This window comes from Abramis brama (assembly GCF_963993115.1).
Source record: "Abramis brama genome assembly, chromosome: 10".
NCBI lineage: Eukaryota > Metazoa > Chordata > Actinopteri > Cypriniformes > Leuciscidae > Abramis > Abramis brama.
In genome coordinates, this window is record NC_139972.1 from 27713843 (window position 1) to 27737602 (window position 23760).

The 23760-nt window shown below is 41.1% G+C and overlaps 1 protein-coding gene across 1 annotated transcript; it reads right to left on the bottom strand.

Annotated features, from left to right (window-relative positions):
• Positions 1-5743: 5743 nt before the first annotated feature.
• LOC311090480 (calpain-1 catalytic subunit-like) lies at positions 5744-22578 on the bottom strand. The gene is made up of 13 exons (XM_084125771.1): positions 22538-22578; positions 22054-22314; positions 21882-21957; positions 21320-21462; positions 21104-21237; positions 20669-20843; positions 20349-20420; positions 20018-20103; positions 9062-9133; positions 8819-8979; positions 8448-8614; positions 7174-7379; positions 5744-6847 (listed from the first exon to the last, which is right to left on the bottom strand). The coding sequence occupies exons 2-13, from the start codon at positions 22279-22281 to the stop codon at positions 6808-6810; spliced, it is 1560 nt and encodes a 519-aa protein (XP_083981897.1). The 5' UTR covers positions 22282-22314; positions 22538-22578; the 3' UTR covers positions 5744-6807.
• Positions 22579-23760: the final 1182 nt, after the last annotated feature.

Consider the following 23760-nt stretch of genomic DNA (forward strand, 5'->3'; position numbering starts at 1 on the left):
TCTCTCTCTCATCACTTGCTGTTGTCTCTCTCTCTCATCACTTGCTGTTTTCTCTCTCTCATCACTTGCTGTTGTCTCTCTCTCTCATCACTTGCTGTTGTCTCTCTCTCATCACTTGCTGCTGTCTCTCTCTCACCACTTGCTGTTGTCTCTCTCTCATCACTTGCTGTTGTCTCTTTCTCTCAAAACTTGCTGTTGTCTCTCTCTCATCACTTGCTGTTGTCTCTCTCTCATCACTCATCACTGTCTCTCTCTCATCACTTGCTGTTGTCTCTCTCTCTCATCACTTGCTGCTGTCTCTCTCTCATCACTTGCTGTTGTCTCTCTCTCATCACTTGCTGTTGTCTCTTTCTCTCAAAACTTGCTGTTGTCTCTCTCTCATCACTTGCTGTTGTCTCTCTCTCATCACTCATCACTGTCTCTCTCTCATCACTTGCTGTTGTCTCTCTCTCTCATCACTTGCTGCTGTCTCTCTCTCATCACTTGCTGTTGTCTCTTTCTCTCAAAACTTGCTGTTGTCTCTCTCTCATCACTTGCTGCTGTCTCTCTCTCATCACTTGCTGTTGTCTCTTTCTCTCAAAACTTGCTGTTGTCTCTCTCATCACTTGCTGTTGTCTCTCTCTCATCACTCATCACTGTCTCTCTCTCATCACTTGCTGTTGTCTCTCTCTCATCACTTGCTGTTGTCTCTCTCTCATCACTTGCTGTTGTCTCTCTCTCATCACTTGCTGTTGTCTCTCTCTCATCACTTGCTGTTGTCTCTTTCTCTCATCACTTGCTGTTGTCTCTCTCTCTCTCATCACTTGCTGTTGTCTCTCTCTCATCACTTGCTGTTGTCTCTCTCTCATCACTTGCTCACTTGCTGTTGTCTCTCTCTCATCACTTGCTGTTGTCTCTCTCTCTCTCTTCACTTGCTGTTGTCTCTCTCTCATTTGCTGTTGTCTCTCTCTCTCATCACTTGCTGTGGTCTCTCTCTCTCATCATTTGCTGTTGTCTCTCTCTCTCTCATCACTTGCTGTTGTCTCTCTCTCATCACTTGCTGTTGTCTCTCTCTCTCATCACTTGCTGTTTTCTCTCTCTCATCACTTGCTGTTGTCTCTCTCTCTCATCACTTGCTGTTGTCTCTCTCTCATCACTTGCTGTTGTCTCTCTCTCATCACTTGCTGTTGTCTCTCTCTCATCACTTGCTGTTGTCTCTCTCTCATCACTTGCTGTTGTCTCTCTCTCATCACTTGCTGTTGTCTCTCTCTCTCTCTTCACTTGCTGTTGTCTCTCTCTCATTTGCTGTTGTCTCTCTCTCATCACTTGCTGTTGTCTCTCTCTCATCACTTGCTGTTGTCTCTCTCTCTCATCACTTGCTGTTGTCTCTCTCTCATCACTTGCTGTTGTCTCTCTCTCATCACTTGCTGTTGTCTCTCTCATTTCAATTTTTTCTTTCTTGATTTTCTGGCAGAGAAGTCCTTAATGAGGCCGGAAAAATCCAATTTGCGCAGAACGTCATTTTCAATGGACATCAGAGACAGGTGATTGAGTCGGTTTTGGCCCATGGTGGATCTGAGTCTGTTTTTAATTAGTCCCAGTTTTGAAAAAGAGCGCTCCCCGGTGGCGTTGGTTACAGGTAAAGTCATAAATAGCCGGAGTGCTATGTCAACATTTGGAAACACTGATTGTAGTTTCCTTGCTCTTATAAATTGCAGTAGTGACCTTCCTGAGGTGTCCTCTTTTTCTTTGAGGAATTGTCTGAATTGTCCAATTTCGTCCACAAAATCCTCCTCTAGATCACTTGCATATTTTTTCTGCAGATTTGCTGCTCCTATACGTAGATCTTGTAGGGGGATGGATGGGATCTCATTCAGAAACCCAAATGTCTGCTGAATTCCTTTGTAGGAGTGATACCTCCTATCCAGCTCGGCAACTAGACGATCTATGATGGCAATAAAAACAGCTGTTTTGAATTTTTCGCGGCCTGACCGCACATAGTCCGGTTCACTGGATTCATCCGCTTGTTTTTTCCTTTTCCTGTGTCTCTGCGTGTCCACTTTGTAGTCTTGGGACAAAGATGGAGACATGTTTTTTGCATCACTCTCAAACTTGTCAAAATCTTCTCGGAGGCTGGCTACATAATCCCTCAACGAGCTGACCAAACTAACAGCATTGCATAAATCCAGGTCAACTCCCTGTAAAGCAGTACTAGTCTTGTGGAAACGCTGCAGTATGTTGTTCCACATATTACACAGAATGGCATTCTCTAGTTTGTCCATCTTCATATACAGTGTCCTGGCTTCATCCCGTGTAGTAAGACATTGAGTTGTGTCATTACTGATCTTTTGCAGTGACTCCTGGATTCTGGAATAATTATGTTTCTTATGGGCCAATTAGGGTCTTCTTTTGTTCGCGCCCTGACGGGCCTAGGCCCACCCACTTTTCAACAGGCCAATCAAAAACTTTTCTTCCAAAAAAAAAAAAAATTAATATGTTCTAATTTTGTCAAGAATTATAAAAAATCGGCAATAAACTCATAATTTGTGCTAAAATAGTCTAAATATTAGTTTTAAAAAAATAATTTAAAAAAGCTGGTTATGTCTAACCTGTCTTTGATGTTTCTGCGCAAGTTCAGCAGACAGTGGTTCGGGTTTGTTCCGATCAGAGCATGTGAGCGGAGAGCGCATTTCTGAATATTCCGCTTGCTCATTCCGCTCAGGGTCGCTCGCTCAACCCAAAATGGCCTGCAGGCTGCAAATATGTGGAATAAGGGCTGCCTCCGACTAAAGTTTTTTCTAGTCGACAAGTAGTTGTTCATTTAAGCCATTCGTGGACAAATCGCCCCTTTATATTAATTTAATTAGGCTATATACCAGATAGATTAGCGTTTACATAATATAGCCGCACTCAAGCGCACGACCACAAGGAGACATGTATTAATTATTTATTAATAAACTGGTGTTTTCTGTGTCGCAGCAAAGATGAAGTTGATGATGCGGTCTCGCCATGAACGCCAGAGAGAAATGCACATTTCATATTACATTTTCAGAGTGTAGGCTAGCCTATTTATTTTAGTTTTTAATATTTTCGTTTAAAAGTAGACATTTCAAACTTTCTATAATAGATAGCCTATATTTCTCAAATCTGTGAAGCACAAGCTGAGTTTCGGCGCCCTCCAGTTCACATGCAATGCAAGTGATCGTGTCGGCGCCTTATTACATTGTCTGCTATATATTTGCTTGTTATTTAATAAAAACAGGCAATTTGTTGATAAAACATTGATCAAAATTAAGATACAATTTATACAAAACGAAAATCTTTTAAAAAAGAGACTACAAAACAAAACTTAATGAAGTGGTCAAAATGTTTTACCCATGTCTCCAGACATATTGCACATCTCATGATGTATCATATCTTTCTCATGCTGCATGCTCACTTTCATAATCAACATTGATTAAATTAAAAAACATAATTACGTCACATATTTTCCAACCCAGCCCTCGGCCCTGTTGCAACAGTCGTTGTTTAGGTACCTTAAACGCGCACGTACAGTCTCGGAGTCATCGCTGCAACCAGGAGATGAAGAGAGTTGAGATCCACATCATCACCTACATCTTCGTCTCTGCCACCCCAGGATGCTAGCGCGACCAGCGCCATTGCTAGGAGGGCGCCAGCGCCTCTGTCCTCAGCACCTCTGCCTCGCGAGTGGATGATAGCCCTGGCCCCTGAAGACGCCTAGCAATGGTTTAACCTTTAGTTAAGTCATACCTTAAGAGTCTTCGTAGCGCGCTAAGAGACAACGTTATCGGGAAACGCTGCCCAGGAATGATGCTTATGATGCGTAATGGAGATTCCAAAGCGCTCTTCTTTGGTCAGAACCACGGAGAGCGATCGCGGATAGGTCCGTCCTATGCACCGAAACTTTTTTACAATGCAACAAAATATTTAAAGAGCATCAAGCTATTAAAATCTATATATAGTCACAGATAATTTAACAGTATATTAGTCAGTATTTTTTATTAGGTTAAACAGTGATTAGATAACGTTTTTAATTTAACGTTCTGGCCCATCCAAACTGGAATCCCAAAAAAAAAAAAATGTCTGGCCAATCCGAGGCCCCCTGAACACGTGGGGCCCCTAGGCTGCAGCCTATGTAAGCCTGTGCATTAATCCGCGCCAGCATACGTGCAATAAGCCACTGTTTTCGTCCGGTTGACGACCAGCGGCGACCCAAGCCATTCGACGAAATAGGGAAAACTAATATGATTTATGAGGCGTTTGCCCTGTCGATCATGAGACCGATTACAGCAGTTCACAATACAGCAATACTGAACCATTTTCCAAAAAATACCCTAAATTAATGACCAAATGATCAACGTTACCTACTGCCTACTATACACTACTATACATTTACATTTACATTTAGTCATTTAGCAGACGCTTTTATCCAAAGCGACTTACAAAGTAGGACTAGATTAAGCGAGTCATCATGAAGAGGCAAAAACAAAAAGCAGCGCAAGAAGTGCTCAAGATACAAAGTTCAGGCATTATTCAGAGTAGCATAAGCCCGATAAGTGAGGTTAAGAGGGAAAGGGGAGGGGTTTTTTTTTGTTTTTTTTTTATGTGGATAAGTGCTCACGGAAGAGATGGGTTTTCAGATGTTTTTTGAAGGTTGTCAGGGATTCTGCATTCCGGATGAGGGTGGGGAGAGCGTTCCACCAGCATGGAACTGTGAACTATACATGGAACTATACAGTACATCTACTTCCGTACCGTGATTCCCACAATGCATTGCGGCGTGACGCAACAATCCCGAGCTCTATTTACGACATTGTGGTGGCGTTCAAGTGCGTTCAACTCGTAAATACGATCTATACGAGATGACTTGAACGCACCATATGACTGTGGGTATTTCCCCCTCCTTTCCTGTTCAGGTAGGAATGAAACAGTGGTGTGTATACTGGCTCCAGTGATCTTCGAACTTTTCCTGGCAGCAGTCACCCTCCTCCTCCGCCGCCTGCAAGCCACCACCACGACCACAATTTATGAATTGCAATACGCTGATGACTGTGCCCTCCTATCCCACAGCCCTACCGCAATGCAGCACACACTGGATGTTGTATGCGCAGCCTATATGCTTGTGGCCTTCAAGTCAACAGTTAATTATTTCATCTGTGTCACCTGTTTCTGTTCATCAGTGTTAGTATTTAGTTTCCTTCAGTTCAACCAGTCTTTGTCTGTAGTTAGTTTTATTTTGAGTGTGTTACTTGCCTGTTTGTACCTTGAGTTATTTCTGTGATTAAACTTTTGCATTGGAGCCTTCAGCCTCTTCGCCTTCGTCTGCCTTTGCACACACCCGTGACAGTTACAGTGTATTATTTTAAGTACTGACTAATAATAATTAACAACATGTACTTATAGGGTCATGATTGAGGTTTGGTTTAGGGCTATATAGTCGCATGCAATTCTGCATATTTTATAGTTATTACTATAACTACATGTAACGTGGAAACTTGCGCTGCTATATTGAACCATAATCGGAAACAAAGGGCAGTTGAAGGATTACGTGTATGATCGAAATATTTATCTGACTCCAATATAATTAATCTGACTCTATTAAAGTTGTTATTCTTTAACCTCTTATTCTTTAAGGCAAAGATCTTTCTTAAAACTAATAGGAAAACGTAGGATTTAACCTGAACATTTAGATTCAGCTTTAGCTTTCAACATAAGTGATAAAAGGAAAGATTCTCAAAGCCTTTAAAGCAGGCAAAGTTATTTATTAAGTTACATGTTTAAATATACAGACAGTAGAATGGAACAACATACTGTATAGAAAACAAATAATGCACTGTTGTGCAGACGAGGCTGTAAAAGCCTTTCTTGTATGAGGTTACGCACCGATGTGCGGGAGTGGCGGGGTTAAAGCCTTTCTCCTAGATCAACAGTTACCTTTCCTTCTTATACCCTGAGCAAAGCACTGTTAAACATGAGTGGAATACCAACACCGAACCCAACCAACAGGAAACCAAAAGATGAGGCAAATAGGTGGAGATCCAGAGGGAGATAAAGTTAAAGTTGTCAATTTTTGAGGGTGAGCAAAATGCACCGTTTTGTGTCTGGCCCTTTAAATGCAAATTAGCTGCGGCTCTCAGCACAGGGGGCGGAGCTTCAAGACCTTGCACTCACACAGACATGCACTGAAAATGTCAATGTTTATGTTCAAACTGGAGTCAGACCGTAATGGAGAGACTCAAGAAGAAGTGACAACATCTAGAAGCAACAGGACATTTCTGAATGGTTAGTGTTAATGATAATCTATAAATCGTGTTCCGGGGGGGCAGGGTTTATGTAAATTTTAGAGTTAGTGAGGAAGCTTGTGTAGTCCCTACCAACCATTTGTTGTAGTCCTTAAAAAAAACATTTCTTTAAAAGCAAATGCTCAAACAGCAACATTACACTGAAGTTAGAAAAGTCCATTCATATTCAACCGCCCCTTTAAAGGGCTTTTTGAAAAACTAGGGCAGTAAAGAGTTCTGCCCATATTTGCTCAGCCCTACACGTGTAACAAGAACACTGTAAAATAAAGTGTTACCGAAAAGTATATAACTACACAGTAAATCAAGCACCAATCAGAGAATACATTAGCTTTAGTTATGTGATGTCAGAAGTGATTACATAAAGGGGAGAAATAAAAAAAAGAAAACCATTTACACTTGATACCCATTCTGAACTGAGCATGAAAAAAAACAAAGAAAAAGTGATGAGGCATATATGTTGACTTATTTCTCTAAGAAGCCATTTTGTGTGACAGGTTCACTCTCATCAGGGATCGTCTTCATTCTCCTCAGTCTCTTCAATGTATCTGATGGGAAAATAAATTTAGATGACAGAAGCTAACAGAAAAATCCCAGGATACGAATCAGTGAATTCATAAAATTAACTTTGTATACCAAACATTTTCTACTGCATATACTTCTATATCATGTGTGCCTAAAAAGATTGAAAATTGTATTGTACCATCATATATGTAATGCACATCAATGTTGCATTTTATTCATTTATTTAATGGTTGTTATTCACACAAATAAACCTTAACATGATATTTGAGTGTATGTGTTTGTGGCCCTGGGTTGTCTTTGCTTTTGTCACTTTCAAAATTAACAAACTTTTGACTGCACCACAACTTACTCAAAGTGTGTCTCATGCTTTGAAAATATAGACAGGATGAAGGAGGCCGATTCATCAGGATTCTCGGTGCATGGCACAATCAGGTACTCTCCAGGCTCCAGCCAGAAAAACCCCATCACCTCTCTCAAACTATCGAAAGACTTTTTTGCCACAGGTGGTTTGTCTTTGAAGAACACAGCTGAGAACTTCCCACTCTTACGTTTCATCTAAAGAAGAATGAATCAATACTGTATTTGGTTATATATTTTTGTGAGTATGTGTATCTGCAAAAGTACAAAAAGGTTTGATAAAACAGTGTAATAAAAAGAATAAAGAAGCATCTCATCACATAATCTATATTTGTTTTATTTAGGGGCTGTATAATACAAGACACTGTTTTCAACCAAAAAAACTATATTTTTTTTTATTGGGTTTTGGCCTGAAAATGCAAGCTTTTAAAATCGTGTTTTGAAGTGCAAGTTTATGAAAACGTTACATTTATCGTCTATATTCAAACAACAAAAATGTGAATTTGTGAAAAAGTTGACATCATGCGTATACGTATTACGTGTTCAGTCTATAGACCTTTTTTAGCAGAGAAACAAATTATGCGCTGCCATCTTTGGAATATTGTCTTTGAACTTCTGTTTTGCGGTCGCTCTGTTTATTTCTATGGCATTACTGTCCAGAGGTAATTGGCTTTTGAAGTGGAATAACATAATTTAAAGTTAACAAAAGTAATCATGAGGATTGTAATGTTTCAAGCAGATCTCTTAACAAATGTCAGTAGACCGGGAAGATTTTAAAACGAGCCGTTCATTCATACATACGCAAGATCACTGTGAAAATACAGACCGGATGTCAAAAGACAATGAGCGCAGCGCTGAAAAGGGGCGGGGCTACATAAGGTCTATAGGCACATAATATTTCTTTACAAAATGACATCACCAACTACAGGCCTGGCATCCATAATGAAGCATTTTTAGCCGTTTTTGCGGATCTTTGTGAACGGGGATCGGTTTGGCAATGTTGTCTTATGTATGCTAAAAAAGCCAAGTAAAAACTTTTCCATTTTTAGTACATCATTGTCGTGTAAACGTACCCTCAGTTTCTATAAATATAAATAGCTACTGGAGTAAAATCATGATCATGACCATCATACTCCCGAGGTTACAGAAGATGAAATGAAAATAAAGGGTTTAATTTAAAAACATTTGTAGGGAATTGTAGCCTAATGTAAAACAAAAAAAAGTTACAATGTTAAAAAAAGTGTCCCTACATGTGTCAATACTAACCTTAAAAACGTAGAAACCAATCATGTAGTTGTTTTGGCTACTTCTGCGTCTCGTCTCGTGGTTCTGCATGAGAGACACCAGTATGTTTTCAGCTCCCTTCTCATGTGTAAAGTTCTCACTAAGCTCCTCAATCCTCACACGAAACTGAGGGTTTTTCCCAAAAGTCTCTACAACACAACAAAATAGTTAAGCTTGTGCACAGGACTTTTTATAAATCAAATTCAGAATGTGAAGGTGAAGGTGAAAACAACTGTTACACAAGTCCATAAAGTGTGTGAGAAAAGAGTCATTACTGAAAACAGCATTTGCATATAATGTTTTGTTAATAGCATAAAGTACAGTATATCATAGATCATTTATTTTATACATACCTATATTGTCCATGGAACCACCAGCTGTAGTCCCAGCAATCCATTTGCCAAAACTGCGTTGTGATGTCCAGTGATATCCAGGAGATCTATCCAGAAAATCAGGACAGAAACAGCAGATATCCAGGCTTTCATAGTTTTTGATGAAATCTTTCACTGGCATCCTGTATAACAATGATCCTGAGTAAATAATACCCAATATGTGAATCACACATTTGTAAATTAAGGTTTCAGATCAATGCTAACCAGAACTCTCCATTGTCAAGTTTTTCACGGCACTTGTGGTCCTCCACACTCACTGTGTCCCACAAAGTTGATCTGAAAGAATTATATACAGTATACACACAAAATATATTGGATTTGATGTGCCATACCAGCATCACAGCAACCCTATTATACTGTATGTATAGAATGATATATATGATATAACCCTATGATATATAGCAAATAACCATTTAAGTACGTGAATGTGAGGTGATGGGAGAAAGTAATCAAAGTTACTTTTAAGAGTAATGCATTACAATAGTGCGTTACTTCCTTAAAAAGTAACTAATTGTGTTAGTTTTATTGTAAGTAATGCATTTTGTTACTTATGCTTTTTTTCAGTTTCTTCTAATTGGTTACTTCTAATTGAAAAACTAAATATTTTGCTGTAAATTTGAAAGTAATGCATTTATTCACTAGTTGCTTCAAAAAGTAATCTTATTAATCTTATTGATGCATTACCTAACAAACACACACACACACACACACACATACATATATATATATATATATATATATATATATATATATTATATATATTGTCGCTGTTGGGTAGAAACCTCATATCTCCAAAAACACAGTATTTATTTTAATAATTAAACACTGCCTTGTCAAAGTCAACCCAGTCTCACTCCAAAGGCGTCAAAAACTAAGACGCCAAAGGTGCCCCTGTACGTCACTATATGACGAATTAGGAACTCCATTGCGTTCAATGGGAAACGTACTCGGTTACTAACGTAACCTCGGTTCTCTCTAGAAGAGGGAACGAGTACTGCGTAATATCTTACGCTCGGGGAAAACCTCTTTTCCACGAGATATTGAAGCCAAAAAAATTATCCTTATAATTTTGTATTATTGCAAAACGCGTTGCAGCAGCACACGGCCATGGGCGAGACAGCTCGCGCGCCCATTGGCTGTTCTGCGGCAACTGCATCAGCCTACCGAGCGAGGCCTGAGGTGACGTCAGGCCAATGAGGGCGCTTCACGCCCTCTGCGTCACGTCCCGCCGAAACGGGCGTGGCTTAGCCCTATAAAGGACAGCTGATCCCTGGTTTTTCATCGCCGAAGTGAACCAGGGTGTGTTGCATGCACGGCAAGATACGCAGTACTCGTTCCCTCTTCTAGAGAGAACCGAGGTTACGTTAGTAACCGAGTACGTTCTCTTACGAGAGGTCTCTCGTACTGCGTAATATCTTACGCTAGAGGACCCAATGCAAAGCGCCGTGCGTGCTGGGATCATACACCAATAAACCTGAAGGCGAAGCCCAGGAATTACAGTGCACAATCACCAGAGGGACTCACAGAGAGTCCTGGAAAAAGGAGGGGAATCCCTCTATCCATATACAGCAGCGTCCATAGACGCAAATGTTAACATGACATCACATAGACAGGGCGGAACTGGCCTGAACTGATGTGGGAAATGCGGGTCTTACGCAATACTGCCCATAGCATAAACAGTCGGCGGCGCGCAGCGCTCACAACCTCAGTGTCCTTATCAGACAGCACTGATTCGTCTATACCGACAGCAGCTTAGCCTGTAAGGCGGGAACCTCTAGGTTATAGAACCTTATAAATGTAGACGCGAGGCTCAGCCCGCCGCCATACATATGTCCTGCAAGGAAATCCCGCTAGACCAAGCCCACGAAGAGGCAACGCCTCTCGTGGAGTGCGCTCTGACACCCAACGGGCACTGTAGGCCCTTGGCGGTGTATGCCAGCGCTATGGCGTCAACTATCCATCTGGATAGGCTCTGTTTCAAAACAGCCAGTCCCTTGGAACGTCCGCTGAACGAAACAAACAACTGCTCAGTCTGTCTGAAAACAGACGAGCGAGACACATAAGCTCTTCGCGCCCTTACTGGACAAAGAAAGCTTGCGTCCCCTTCCTCGCCCGACACGGGTAGGGCGGACAGGGAAATGACCTGAGCCCGAAACGGTGTGTTGAGGGATTTTGGAACATAACCATGCCTAGGTGTGTAGGTCACCTACGCGCTTCACTGAAGGGAGAGCCAGCAAAAACACTGTCTTGAAAGACAAGTGCTTAAGGCTAATCGTTTGAATAGGCTCGAATGGGTCACCTTTCATGGCTTCCAGCACCGTAGAAAGGTCCCACATAGGGACTGAGGGAGGTCTGGGAGGACCTCATGTTAGCTCTGGTAGACGGAGCTCTAGCCTGAGTGATAGTATTTAGCACTCCCTCTGAGAGGTCAGCGGGTACCCATTGAGCGCCCATACATGAAGGGACCACAACTCCGGGTGAGGATTTCCAAATCGAACCCTTGGCCTGAGAGAGGAGGTCCCTCCTCAATGGCACTGGCCAGGGGGCAGTGTCTGCTAACTGCATCAGAACTGGGAACCACGGTTGGTTTTTCCAGAGCGGCGCTACGAGCAGCACTGAGCATTTTACTTCCCTGATCCGTTCTATCACCTGAGGCAGGAGAGAGACGGGGGGAAAAGCATAGAGCGGGCAGCGCGGCCACACTTGGGCCAGCGTGCTCTTGCTCTTGGAAAAGAACACAGGGCAGTGAGCGTTTTCGTGAGACGCGAACAGGTCCACTTCCGCTCTGCCGAATCTCTCCCACAACAGTAGGACTGTTTGCGGGTGTAGAGACCATTCGCTCGCCGGAATGTTGTCCCTGGACAGTCTGTCTGGCCCCAAATTCTGTAGCTCAGACACGTGCACTGCTCTCAGCGAGCGCAGGTTGCGCTGAGCCCATACCAGGAGGCGTTTCGCCAGCCTGTATAAATTTCGGGATCTGAGACCGCCTTGGCGATTTATGTAAGACACCACTGACATGTTGTCCGAGCGGACTAAGACGTGGTGGTCCTTTATCTGAGGACAAAAACGCGTCAGCGCGTTGTCCACTGCCAACATTTCCAGGCAGTTGATATGTTGGAGCTTTTCCCGTTCTGACCACTAGCCGAAGAACGGTCTGCCCTCGAGCAGCGCTCCCTATCCCGAGGTGGAGGCGTCCGTCGACACCACTTTCACCCTCGAGGAAGTCCCCAGGCTTACACCTGATTGGTACCAGTCATTTGCTTTCCAAGGTCTCAGAGCTGAAAAGCAAATCTGATCGACCTTTAGACGAAGCTGACTGGATACCCGCGCTTTCAACCAGAACTGCAGAGGGCGCATGCGGAGCAAGCCCAGCTGAAGAACTGATGATGCTGAGGCCATGAGACCGAGCATCCTTTGAAACTTCCTGAGCAGGACGGTCGCGCCGCAGCGGAAAAAGCTCGCTGCGCGCTGAATGTCTAGCACGCGCTGTGATGACAGCCGCGCTATCATAGACTGCGAGTCCAGAACTGTGCCCAGAAAAGATATCGTGTGACTGGGGTTCAGAGAGCTCTTCGCCCAATTGACTCTGAGACCTAGATTCTCGAGGTGATCGAGTAAAATGGTCCTGTGCTCCACGAGCTCTGAGCGTGATTGAGCTAGAATCAGCCAGTCGTCCAAATAGTTCAGCACTCGCATGCCTCGGAGTCTGAGGGGTGCGAGCGCTGCGTCCATGCACCTCGTAATGTACGGAGTGCTAGGGACAAACCGAACGGTAGGACTGTGTGCTGATAAGCCTGGCCCTCGAAGGCGAATCTCAAGTATCGCCTGTGATGTGACGCTATCTGTATATGTAAAATACGCGTCCTTCAGATCTATTGACATAAACCAGTCTCCTCGGCGAATCTGCGCGAGGATTTTTCTGGTCGTGAGCATTTTGAAACTGCGTTTTGCCAATGCTTTGTTCAGCTGTCTTAGATCCAGTATGGGTCTGAGACCCCCGTCTTTTTTCGGTACCAGGAAGTATCTGCTCTACAGCCCCCCTCCGCTTTGAGCTTGAGATAAAGGCTCTATAGCCCCCTTGCTCAACAGTTTTGATATTTCGGCTCGAAGTAGGTGTGCTACTTCTGAATTCACCGTGGTTTCGACGCGCGCTGTGAAGCGGCGAGGGCGCCAACAAAACTGTAGCGAATAGCCTCCTTTTATAATGTCTAGCACCCACTCCGAAACCCCTGGAAGCACTGCCCACGCATCTGCGTGGTTGGCTAGGGGTTGGATGCGAAGCGCGCTCTGCTCGCTGGGCTACAAAGGTGCTTCGGTGTGCTGAAATAACGGCGTTATGCCTGTGACATTTGAGGCGGGGAGCGCACTGATCGCAGCGGGCAGAATGCTCGCGCTCGACCCCGCTGCGGTGTTTAACCGAGTGAGGGAGGGAACTGAGCCACAGGGGGAAACACAGGCTTTTGGATGCGCTGAGCATATAAGAGAGCGTCAACATGTATTCTTCGGCGTTTGCTGGCAGGCGTGCGTATTTATAACAGACTCGCTTGCTGCAATACTGATATTTCCAGTCGCCCGATCGGGGGAACTGAGAAATGTGAGAGAAAAGAGGCCAGTACAGCCGAGGCGGGACTAAGAACACTCTTTTCTCCTTTCGCCGGTGAGTGACGCGCGCAGGGACAGGGTAGCTTTCTTGTAACGTAAAGAAAAACGAACCCCGTCCCCGTCCATAGGCAATTGGCTCGTAGTGAGGGTAGTCGCCGTCAGCGAGCGCGAGAGCTGCGTGATCCTCAGGAAAGGGGGCGTCTTGAAAAAGACGCCCGGCTCTTTTAGTGCAATGAGAGTGTGTGTCGCGGCAGCGAGCACACATACATATCACAAAACACAGTAGCAGAGAAAGGATATAGGCGCCGGATAGCGCAGCGGGAGCGGCAGTAGAAGGCGACGTGGCCAGCAGCTTCAGATGATGGCTCGTCTTGCTGAAAGGCTTCTTCAGACGGCGCGGCTTCTCTCGGGATCCAACGATGCGTGAGCTTCGCTGAAGAGATGAAAAATCAGGGATCAGCTGTCCCGAGCCTTCCTTTATAGGGCTAAGCCACGCCCGTTTCGGCGGGACGAACGTCACCTCAGGCGGGACTAACGTCACCTCAGGCCTCGTTCGGTAGGCTGATGCAGTTGCCGCAGAGCAGCCAATGGGCCCGCAAGCTGTCTCACCCATGGCCACGTGCTCCTGCAACGCGTTTTGCAATAATACAAAATTATAAGGATAATTTTTTTGGCTTCAATATCTCGTGGAAAAGACGTTTTCCCCGAGCGTAAGATATTACGCAGTACGAGAGACCTCTCGTAAGAGAACTGTGGCGTCAACAGGAGACGCAAATTTTATCAGTAGGAAATCGCGCTGAAGAAGTATGGAAGGCCAAAAGTGCCAAAACGTGTGAAACTGGCATGTTAACACGTTAACCCTTTAGGCGCCAGAGGTTTTTTCCTAAACCGTTCGATTTTGACATCTTAATTTCAAAAGGCTATAACTTAAAAGTGATAAGAGAATTAGTTCTTAAGAGAAATATTAAGGATGACCCAAAGTTTATGTAGGGTTTACATTGTCCCATCTAATTTGCATATTATGACGTCATATGGTGGCGGCCATCATGTATTATAGAATTTTCATGAAAAGTCACATGTTTAAATTATAAAATGCAGCACTTCTTTCCCCCAAAAATGCCCCTCACCTTCTGTATGCCTCAGAGTCCGCGAATAGAAGACCCAACACTTCATCAGCTTTATTGATGCCATTAAATAACAATAATAACAATAATAATAATAATAATAATAAGAAGAAGAAGAATCTAATGCAAATACTCGCTGACGTTGACAACATTGCTCTGATAAAATGGCTCACTCGCACACTAGCTCCGCTTTTGTTCGCACTGATTCAATGCGCTCTAGCTCAAAGATTTTGTATAGAAGCATGACTTTTTTTTTAGTCTGGGATGAAGTATGACATGTCTGCAATCTAGTGGAGGGGAGGTCGAACGAAATTTGACACCCTATTTGACAAAATCGGCCGTTTTATTCAGTGCCGCATCTTGTCGAGTAAACTCGACCGTGGCGCCTAGAGGGTTAACACGCAATTTACGTGTTAACACATCATTTACGCGTTAACGCGTTCAAACACAGAGAACCTAACTAGATTAAAGGTGCTCTAAGTCATGTCACACGTTTTTTAGGCCAAAACATTTTTTGTCACATACAGCAAACATCTCACTATCCGCTAGCTGCCTGTTCCCTGAACACACTGTAAAAAAACGCGGTCTCTGTAGACACCACAGGCTCCACAAACAGCAAGAAAAACAAACTAGACTCACCCATACCATGAAACACAGCAAACAGTGCTCCAGCCAATCACCGACAAGATGTATTTGAGGGTGGGGTTTGAGGGGGTTAGTGCACAGTAAAATCGGCAGTGTAAAAAATGCAGTGTTAAAAAGTTATTAATTCCCAAAGAGTTAAATTAACAATCTACATTGTTAAAAACTACTCCTCTTCAGGGTGTAATTTTATTTTTACACTGAAAGTGCAAAAGAACGCGCCGAATTGTATTGACTCCGCCCCTCGATGACTGCTGCCTCACAAGACGACGACGCCATTTTATCTTCATGCGACCGAGACGGTAGGTTTAATTGCTTTTATCTTTTTAAAATTAAATTGTTAATACATTTGTCAACATTTTTAGTAAAATATGGTGGTGAACACATTTAGAAATGATTAACTGCGCGTTTTTGTCAGGACTAGGAAGCTCGTCAAGTTCATGAGATGCAGAGATGTAACGTTACAGAAGAATGTGAAAGTTTCTCATGCCGATTTGATTTCCTGGATGAAGGTGATTTTACGTTTAAAATAAATGTGTTGGAATCATAGACTGTAAAGGTTGGAATGTGCTTATTTGTTACGTTTAGCTTTCATTTTGGTTTGTTGACAGCCTTCATGAAAGTAACGTTATGCATTCCCGCCTCCAGTCGCGCCGAGGCCTGGGTTTATGACGAGCTTGGCACTGAAGTTCATGAGGAAGCAGCATCATTTGGGCTATTTTTCTGCACAGATGAGAGAATTCTTCAAATTGTAATTTTATATTTGTTTTGTGTGTATAAAAGTGGCTGTGTTATACATGAACGCGTTAAGAATTCCGTTTTTGTGACGCATGCACATTATTAACAGCTTGTTTACGTTAAGCACTCCAAATCTATCCAACATTTTGGCGAGAATATAGATTAATCTCTTGTTCTGTGTAGTATTAATAAAATATATATTATTACTTTTGGTTCTATATTCATGATTTCACATTTGAATATCCATTGTAAAATGACATTAAAAGCAGAAGTTCTGTTTCATTTCAATTATTAAAAATTCAAGCCACTCACTTTAGATTATTATTACTACGCATGTGTGTTTGTGTGTAGTGTGTGTTGTAATATAACTCTGTAATATATATATATATATATATATATATGTGTGTGTGTGTGTGTGTGTGTGTGTGTGTGTGCTTCTCAATAAATTAGAATGTCGTGGAAAAGTTCATTTATTTCAGGAATTCAACTTTACAGGTGAAACTAATATATTATATAGACTCATTACATGCAAAGTGAGATATTTCAAGCCTTTATTTGTTATAATTTTGATGATTATGGCTTACAGCTTATGAAACCCCCAAATTCAAAATCTCAGAAAATTAGAATATTACATGAAATCAACAAAAAAAAGAATTTTAAATACATAAATGTTGGCCCTCTGAAAAGTATAATCATGCATACAGTATGTACTTAGTACTTGGTTTGAGCCACTTTTGCATGAATTACTGCCTCAATGCAGCGTGGCATGGATGCTATCAGCCTGTGGCACTGCGGAGGTGTTATGAAGATCAGGATGCTTCAATAGCGGCCTTCAGCTCATCTGCAATGTTCGCTCTCATGTCTCTCATCTTTCTCTTGGCAATGCCCCATAGATTCTCTATAGGGTTCAGGTCAGGCGAGTTTGCTGGCCAATCAAGCACAGTAATCCCATGGTCATTTAACCAGGTTTTGGTTATTTTGGCAGTGTGGGCATGTGCCAAGTCCTGCTGGAATATGAAGTCAGCATCTCCATAAAGCTTGTCTGCTGAAGGAAGCATGAAGTGCTCTGAAAATGTCCTGGTAGATGGGATATGCATGATATCCATGATACCATATGCTTTTCAGAGGGCCAGCATTTCTGTATTTAAAATCCTTTTTTTTGTTGATTTCATGTAATATTAGAATTTTCTGAGATTTTGATTTTGTGGGTTTCATAAGCTGTAAGCCATAATCATCAGAATTATAACAAATAAAGGCTTGAAATATCTCAATTTGCATGTAATGAGTCTATATAATATATTAGTTTCACCTGTAAAGTTGAATTCCTGAAATAAATGAACTTTTCCACGACATACCTGCTCCATATTCACCCAAAATAGTCTTGTTTGTTTGTGCCGGTTAAAGTTTCGTGTGCTGCTTCGTTGTTTAAAATATTAGACACTGAATTATAGACGATGACGTCGCCAGCCCTCGACCTGCTCCACATTTACCCAAAAAAGGCTAGGTCGATGAATTTGACCCGTCAGATTCCGTGACAATGTAGGCTACATATGTATTAATACCTGATCAATATGCTTTATAAAATAGAAAGGGGACTCGCATGTCTGCCTCATATTTTATGATTATACAGCGCTCCATAAACAGAGATGGTCACACATCACATTCGTCACTTTATTGAACACTACACTCAGTTATAAATAAATAAAGAGTGGTCACATTTTTCGGTAGCTATTAGGCAACCTTGAGTGTCCAGAAAGGCGGCAAACAAATAAAATGTATTATTATTATTATTATTATTATTAATACCGAATACCAACGGAGCTTTGTCATATTATGTGATCTCAAGAGTAATAGGCCTATGCATTTGTAAGGAAAAACTATAGGATCTCCAACATTATTGGATATTACAGTTAATAGTAATAAGAAATATACAGTAGCTGCGAGCAGCGATTACGGACCCAAGCCGGTGGCACCGCAACTCCGGTGCCTTTAGTTACCTAAAGGGGTGCCGCCGCGGTGGCGGTGCCGCCGGCTTTGGCCCGTAATCGCTGCTCGCAGCTATATATATATATATATATATATATATATATATATATAAACAAACAAAATGTTTTTTTTTTTAAAGCACTTTTATTTAAGTTATTGCTGTTGTTCATTTAATTTGTTTTAAAATTCACATTTCATCCAGAGCGGTTTCTTCTCGCTTTGCAATGTTTTCGCTTTCTTCTCGATGTGCAATGTGTGCATAGGCTACACAGACCACAGACACACAGGCTCTTTCTCTCAAAAATGGTATTTATTTGCTGTGAGAAATAGAGTGGACCTCGGGTTCGGGTCGGGTTCGGGCTTAACATGTAAATGTAATTGTCGGGTCGGGTCGGGTCGGGTTAAATGATCGCAGGTACGGGCTGGGTTCAGGCTTCAGTTTAAAGCCCGTGCAGACCTCTAACACACACACAGAGACACAGATACAGAGAGAGAGAGAGAGAGAATTCTCCAAAAAATCACATTCAAACCAAAATATCTGACTTCCTGTTGGTGGGAGTTAATAACTGTAAATTAGAAAGTTGTCTGGCTCGATGAGAACAATATACATACCGATTTTTGTGATTCTAGGAAAAACTAAGCCCCCATTTTTGACTAAAGGTGACGCTACTGAGCCCCTCACCACGCCCATTTCTGAAACTTTGCACGTCTACTGGATAATAAATGTGATGTGTCTGTCGAGTTTCATGCATTTTCAAGCATGTGAAGAGTCTCAAAAGCATCTGAAAAGAATATTAAAGTTTGATGCATTGCCACAGCAACAGTATCTAAGATATTAATAATCCTTTCACAGGTCTACATCTGCCGTGTGTTTACATTATACACATAAAGTTTGAAGCAAATCGGGTAAAAATAAGAGAGTGATTTCAAAGCATTTCAAAGCACACACTGCCAGTTGGTGGCGCTATAACTTTGACTCACAATAGTCACATCCATGTGATCGGACTCTTACAACGAACACACTGCGGAAGTTTCATCAAGATCAGATAATGTATGCAGAAGTTATAACACACTTTCTGTGTCCCATTATTTGCCATAAATTCGTTTCCTCACCACGGCCAAACCGTTCGAGATATCAAAAATCCGTTCGCAAGAATTCATCCTCAGTGTCTTGACTTCATTCACACCGAGTTTGGTGGCGATCGGATGAATTCCCTAGGAGGAGTATTTCACATTCCATTGTATGCGTTTTCCAAACAACATAATAACCGACTTCCTGTTGGGCTGGCGTAAAACTGAACTGTGAGTGTAAATGCAATTAAGAAAAAATAACATTTAAATTACAATTTTGCTACAGTTTTTGCTTGAACATGCTAAACATATCTAATCATTTCTGTAATCCATTTTAATTTTAACTTTGCAACTTATAAAGCGTTAAAATATGTATTCAATTTACATATTAAAACTAGTGTATGAAATGGCAAATGTAAATTATATAATTGAATTTTCATTTTCATTTTGCACCAAACGTTGCACAAATGTATGGTAAAATTCAAATTTAAATACAGAAATGCATTGCCATTTTACATATTGCATTGTCATTTTTCATATTACATTTCAAATTGAATATTGCTACTTATAAGCTTCCATACAGAACTGGCAATGGCTTGACCACAAATGCTTGACTAAGACATATTATATATGAATATATATATATATATATATATATATATATATATATATATATATATATATATATATATATATATATATATTGTGTTTCTTAAATAATACAAATGCTGTACTTACTCAAAGAACCAGTTCTTTATTTACCCTTGCACTGCAAGATGGCACTTCATTTGCGATAGAGGCGGTTTACCGACAGTTTGAGGATACAATGGAGATAGAAAGTTTAGTCACAAGCTCTTTTTCAATACTTTTCATTGGCTAAATATACAGATATGAGATTTCCACCTGTCAGTGACAATATGTGGATGCAAGTTTGTCAATAAAGAATAAAGTACTAAAGCTGTTACTCAGTACATAAAAGCAAATTAGCAACACTAACCCGTCACTCCAGTCTCCATTCCACTCTGTGTCTCCCCATGGGTTTAATACTCTCACCAGATGAACTGGGTTTCCTTTACTCATCACCTGAAAACCAAGAATGATGCTGTCAGACTAAAACATTTAAGAGGGCAGGTAATAGCGTATACATGAATAAGTAGAGGGGGCGTTAACATACAAAAAAAGTACAAAAGTTCATGCACGCATAATCAGGAAGATGTTATGGTTTTAGGAATAAACCTAAAAAAGCAAAGGGACGTCTGTCGTCTGAAACGAATGTCCATCACTGCAGGTATTTGGTTGCTATGAGAATTGATTTTCTGTGGTCTTACCTTGGAAACCCCTGTCACAGTGTAAGCATGACCCCCAACTATGCCACTGGATGACACAGGTTCACGTGTTTCCTTAAATCAAAAACAAACAAGTCCTTCAGTCCATGGAAGGACTTTCATAAAGTTGAGTATTTAGAACACGTAAATTAACACGAAGAACTGTTGCCAAACATTTAACATGCTAGAAACATAATAATCACTGCAATGCATAGACTCTTAAGCATTTGTCTATTTAAATTTGTCAACTTTAATAAAGATTTATGCCAACAATTATTTGTCAAAGAAAAATAGATCCAGGATTACTGCAGGTGAGGTCTTACCCCGTTGTAAGTAGCACAGCCCATAAGGGTTTTTGACTTGGCTGCTCGATCCATAATGTCCCACAGATAAGGAGGAGCTTCATTCAGCGCAAACTCAATGTGCACCCCACCAGTGAAGTCCATCAGGGCCTCAGATATGAATCCACCATCCAGGTCCTCATAAGATCCACACACCCTGTCAAGGCAAGAACCGTTTTATGGTGCAATGTAAATGCTACAATGTCACAGACACGATTTAATGAATATGATGTAATATGCCCTGTTTATACATATAACTGAAAACTTTAAAATGATACTCCACACAACAACATACAAATCCAAGAGAGACAAATCAAAGGAAAGATCATGCATCCATTATCCAACCAATATTTTTGAGACAAGAAACAATAATTCAATTGATTCAGTGTTTATTTCAAAGCCTCTACTGCCACCTACTTTGCATAAGCCTTCTCCAGTAAAGCAGGCCAAAACTCATTCGATGTTTTTGAAAGAACAAAAATGAGATTGTCATCGACTGTTGGAAGTAGATCATCAACGACAACGTCAATCCATTTACCAAACCGCCAGAACTGTAAGATAAATTACAGAGAGGCTAAACCAGGGAAAATCATTCAAAGATTCATTAACATTGAATTATCTAATTCAGCTCACCCTGAAGTGAAATATCCCTGCATAATTTCTGCTGAATGACTGATCAGCTGGAATGACTTGGTTTATTATATCTTTAGTCATAACCGATGTCTTCTCATCTGTCGAGGTCAAAGCCCCAATTGAAGCTAAAAACCAACAGTTTCCTAAACACAAATAAAAATGTGCAAATCTGAATAGAGTTTGACCAATGTATACATGCAATATAGGAAACAAACAATGACAAATGTGACAATGTACACACTTTAGGTGGAGGCTGCTACTGCGTCGCGGGAGCGAGGGCAGACGCAGAAGGCCGCCCACGGCGATGAGCAGACTGAGGAGAATGTACAGTACACACTCTGTGCTATCATGTCTATGGACCGGAGCTGCGGCAGTTTGCGGGACACTAACGTGAAACCAGACTTCATTCGCCCCAGTGGAAAGCCTATTTACACTGTCTATTTACAACATCATTCCATATCCCCTATAGCCTACAGTGCACTATTTTAAGAATTTTTTTATCACATTTTTCATTTAAGATGATGCAGCCTAAGCCGAACTACTCAAATAAACCCAGCCTTACCTAAGTCCCCTTGTTTGTAGTCAAACCTGGATATTCCATCAACAGTGAAGAAAGGTTTATTAGGTGACACTAATTCCTGTTTAGACAGAATGATCAAAGAATACTTATATTCATACCATGGATATGAAGAGAGAATTAAAATTATTTATTTTAATGAACATTGTTTACATACTGATGGCCTTTTCCACTTGATCTTTTTGAGGTCCAGATCAGAGTCTTTAGCCAGAGTGCCAATAGAGCTGCTGTTTGGAGGAAACAACTCATCAGTGTACAGCTTCTTTCTTTGGAGAGATTGGTGGAGCAGCTTCTTATAGTCCTGACCCAGGAACGCCATAGGATTAGTCGGAGAACCTACATGATGATCCGTTGTGGTGTCGTGGCGCTTATGAGGAGGAGGCATTTTTCACTCAGAGAAGCTTTCTATAAAGACAAACTACAAACACAAAAATGGTCTGTGACTTTCTAATTTCATATTATGCTGTCCCATGTGTTATAGCTAAAGCTCATGTATCAGCTCATGTATCTGCTAAATATATGTTTGAAAACAAAATATATTTAGCAGAATTAATAAATAAAAAAATGCATTTAAATATTTAAATATTAAATGCATTAGATAAAATTAATACATTCATCAAAAAGAAAAATACGCATTTTACCTGTAAGAATCTGGTTGGTCAGGAAGTTAGCATAAAATGGTGCTTTCTCGCCCATGTGCATCTGGTTTTATACTCGACACCTGTGGAATGTTCTCTTTTCTTTTTTTTCTTGCCATGACATCCCACACACCCTTATTTTGTTCAGAAGACTTGATAAGCTTGTCACACCCATGAAATGTCATGCTCCAGAAATACTGAATTAAAGGTGAATGCAGGTTTTTTACCTCAACTGAACAGCTGACAGAGTCATTGGAATGGTTTTATGACTTTTTTCAGGTTGAATGGTGGTGATGGTGAAAAATATTATGGATTCTCGATTTGAGATGTGGCAGCGAGCTATAACGCACATTTGCGCTCTTTTTATGTGTTTATTAGAGGTTGAAATCTAATCAAATACTGCCAACCCACCCATACTATTTCTGTTTAGGATGTCTACTTCATAAATTCTATGAAAATTATGGAAATACATGGTTCAGATCACTCAAAACATATATGAAAATTGAGGCACCCTTATATGGTCAGTAAGGAAGCTTGGCTGTCCATCTAGTGAAAAAGTGTGGTACTGCGCTCAAATAAAATTTTACTGAAAGCAAATTTTTTGAGATATCAACCTAAATTTTGAAACACAACTTGTTCAGATTTTTGGCTTTAATTTTATTACAGTTTTAGAGTAAAATATATTTTGTAATATATATATATATATAGTAAATGATGACAGAATTTTCATTTTTTTCATTACTTTAATTGTATGGAATTATTCTTGTGCCAATAAAAATGAACGTAGCTTTTCAAGAAACTAATGAAAATATAAATTGAAACTAAATAAAATATCTTTGAAACTGAAAAAGAATAAATCGCAGGCAAATTTTTAATACACTGCATGTTTTAATACACTGCAAACTATTTCTCATATTTCAATCGCTGATCTGAACTTACAAATGCGCTTTTGTAAGCGCATTCGCATTTGGAGGTGGAGTTCTCTTACGAGAGTTCTCTCGTACTGCGTTCGTAGAACGCTGCGGGAAAAGTCTCTTTTCACGAAATACTGAAGCAAAATTATCCTTAATTTTCATATTTGTAAAACGCATTGCGGCAGTGCACAGCCATGGCGAGACGGCTCGCTCACTCATTGGCTGTTCTGCGGCAACTGCATGAGCCTATCGAGCGAGGGCTGATGCAACATCAGACCAATGAGAGTGCTTCGCGCGCTCCTCGTCACATCC

Excerpts from the sequence above, each read along its gene's own strand:
- LOC311090480 (XM_084125771.1), bottom strand. The coding sequence starts at position 22,281 with ATGCCTCCTCCTCATAAGCGCCACGACACCACAACGGATCATCATGTA. Across the intron at positions 20,104-20,348 it reads CTGTGACAGGGGTTTCCAAG|GTGATGAGTAAAGGAAACCC; the intron begins GTAAGACCACAG and ends CTTGGTTTTCAG. Across the intron at positions 8,615-8,818 it reads TGGTTCCATGGACAATATAG|AGACTTTTGGGAAAAACCCT; the intron begins GTATGTATAAAA and ends GTTGTGTTGTAG.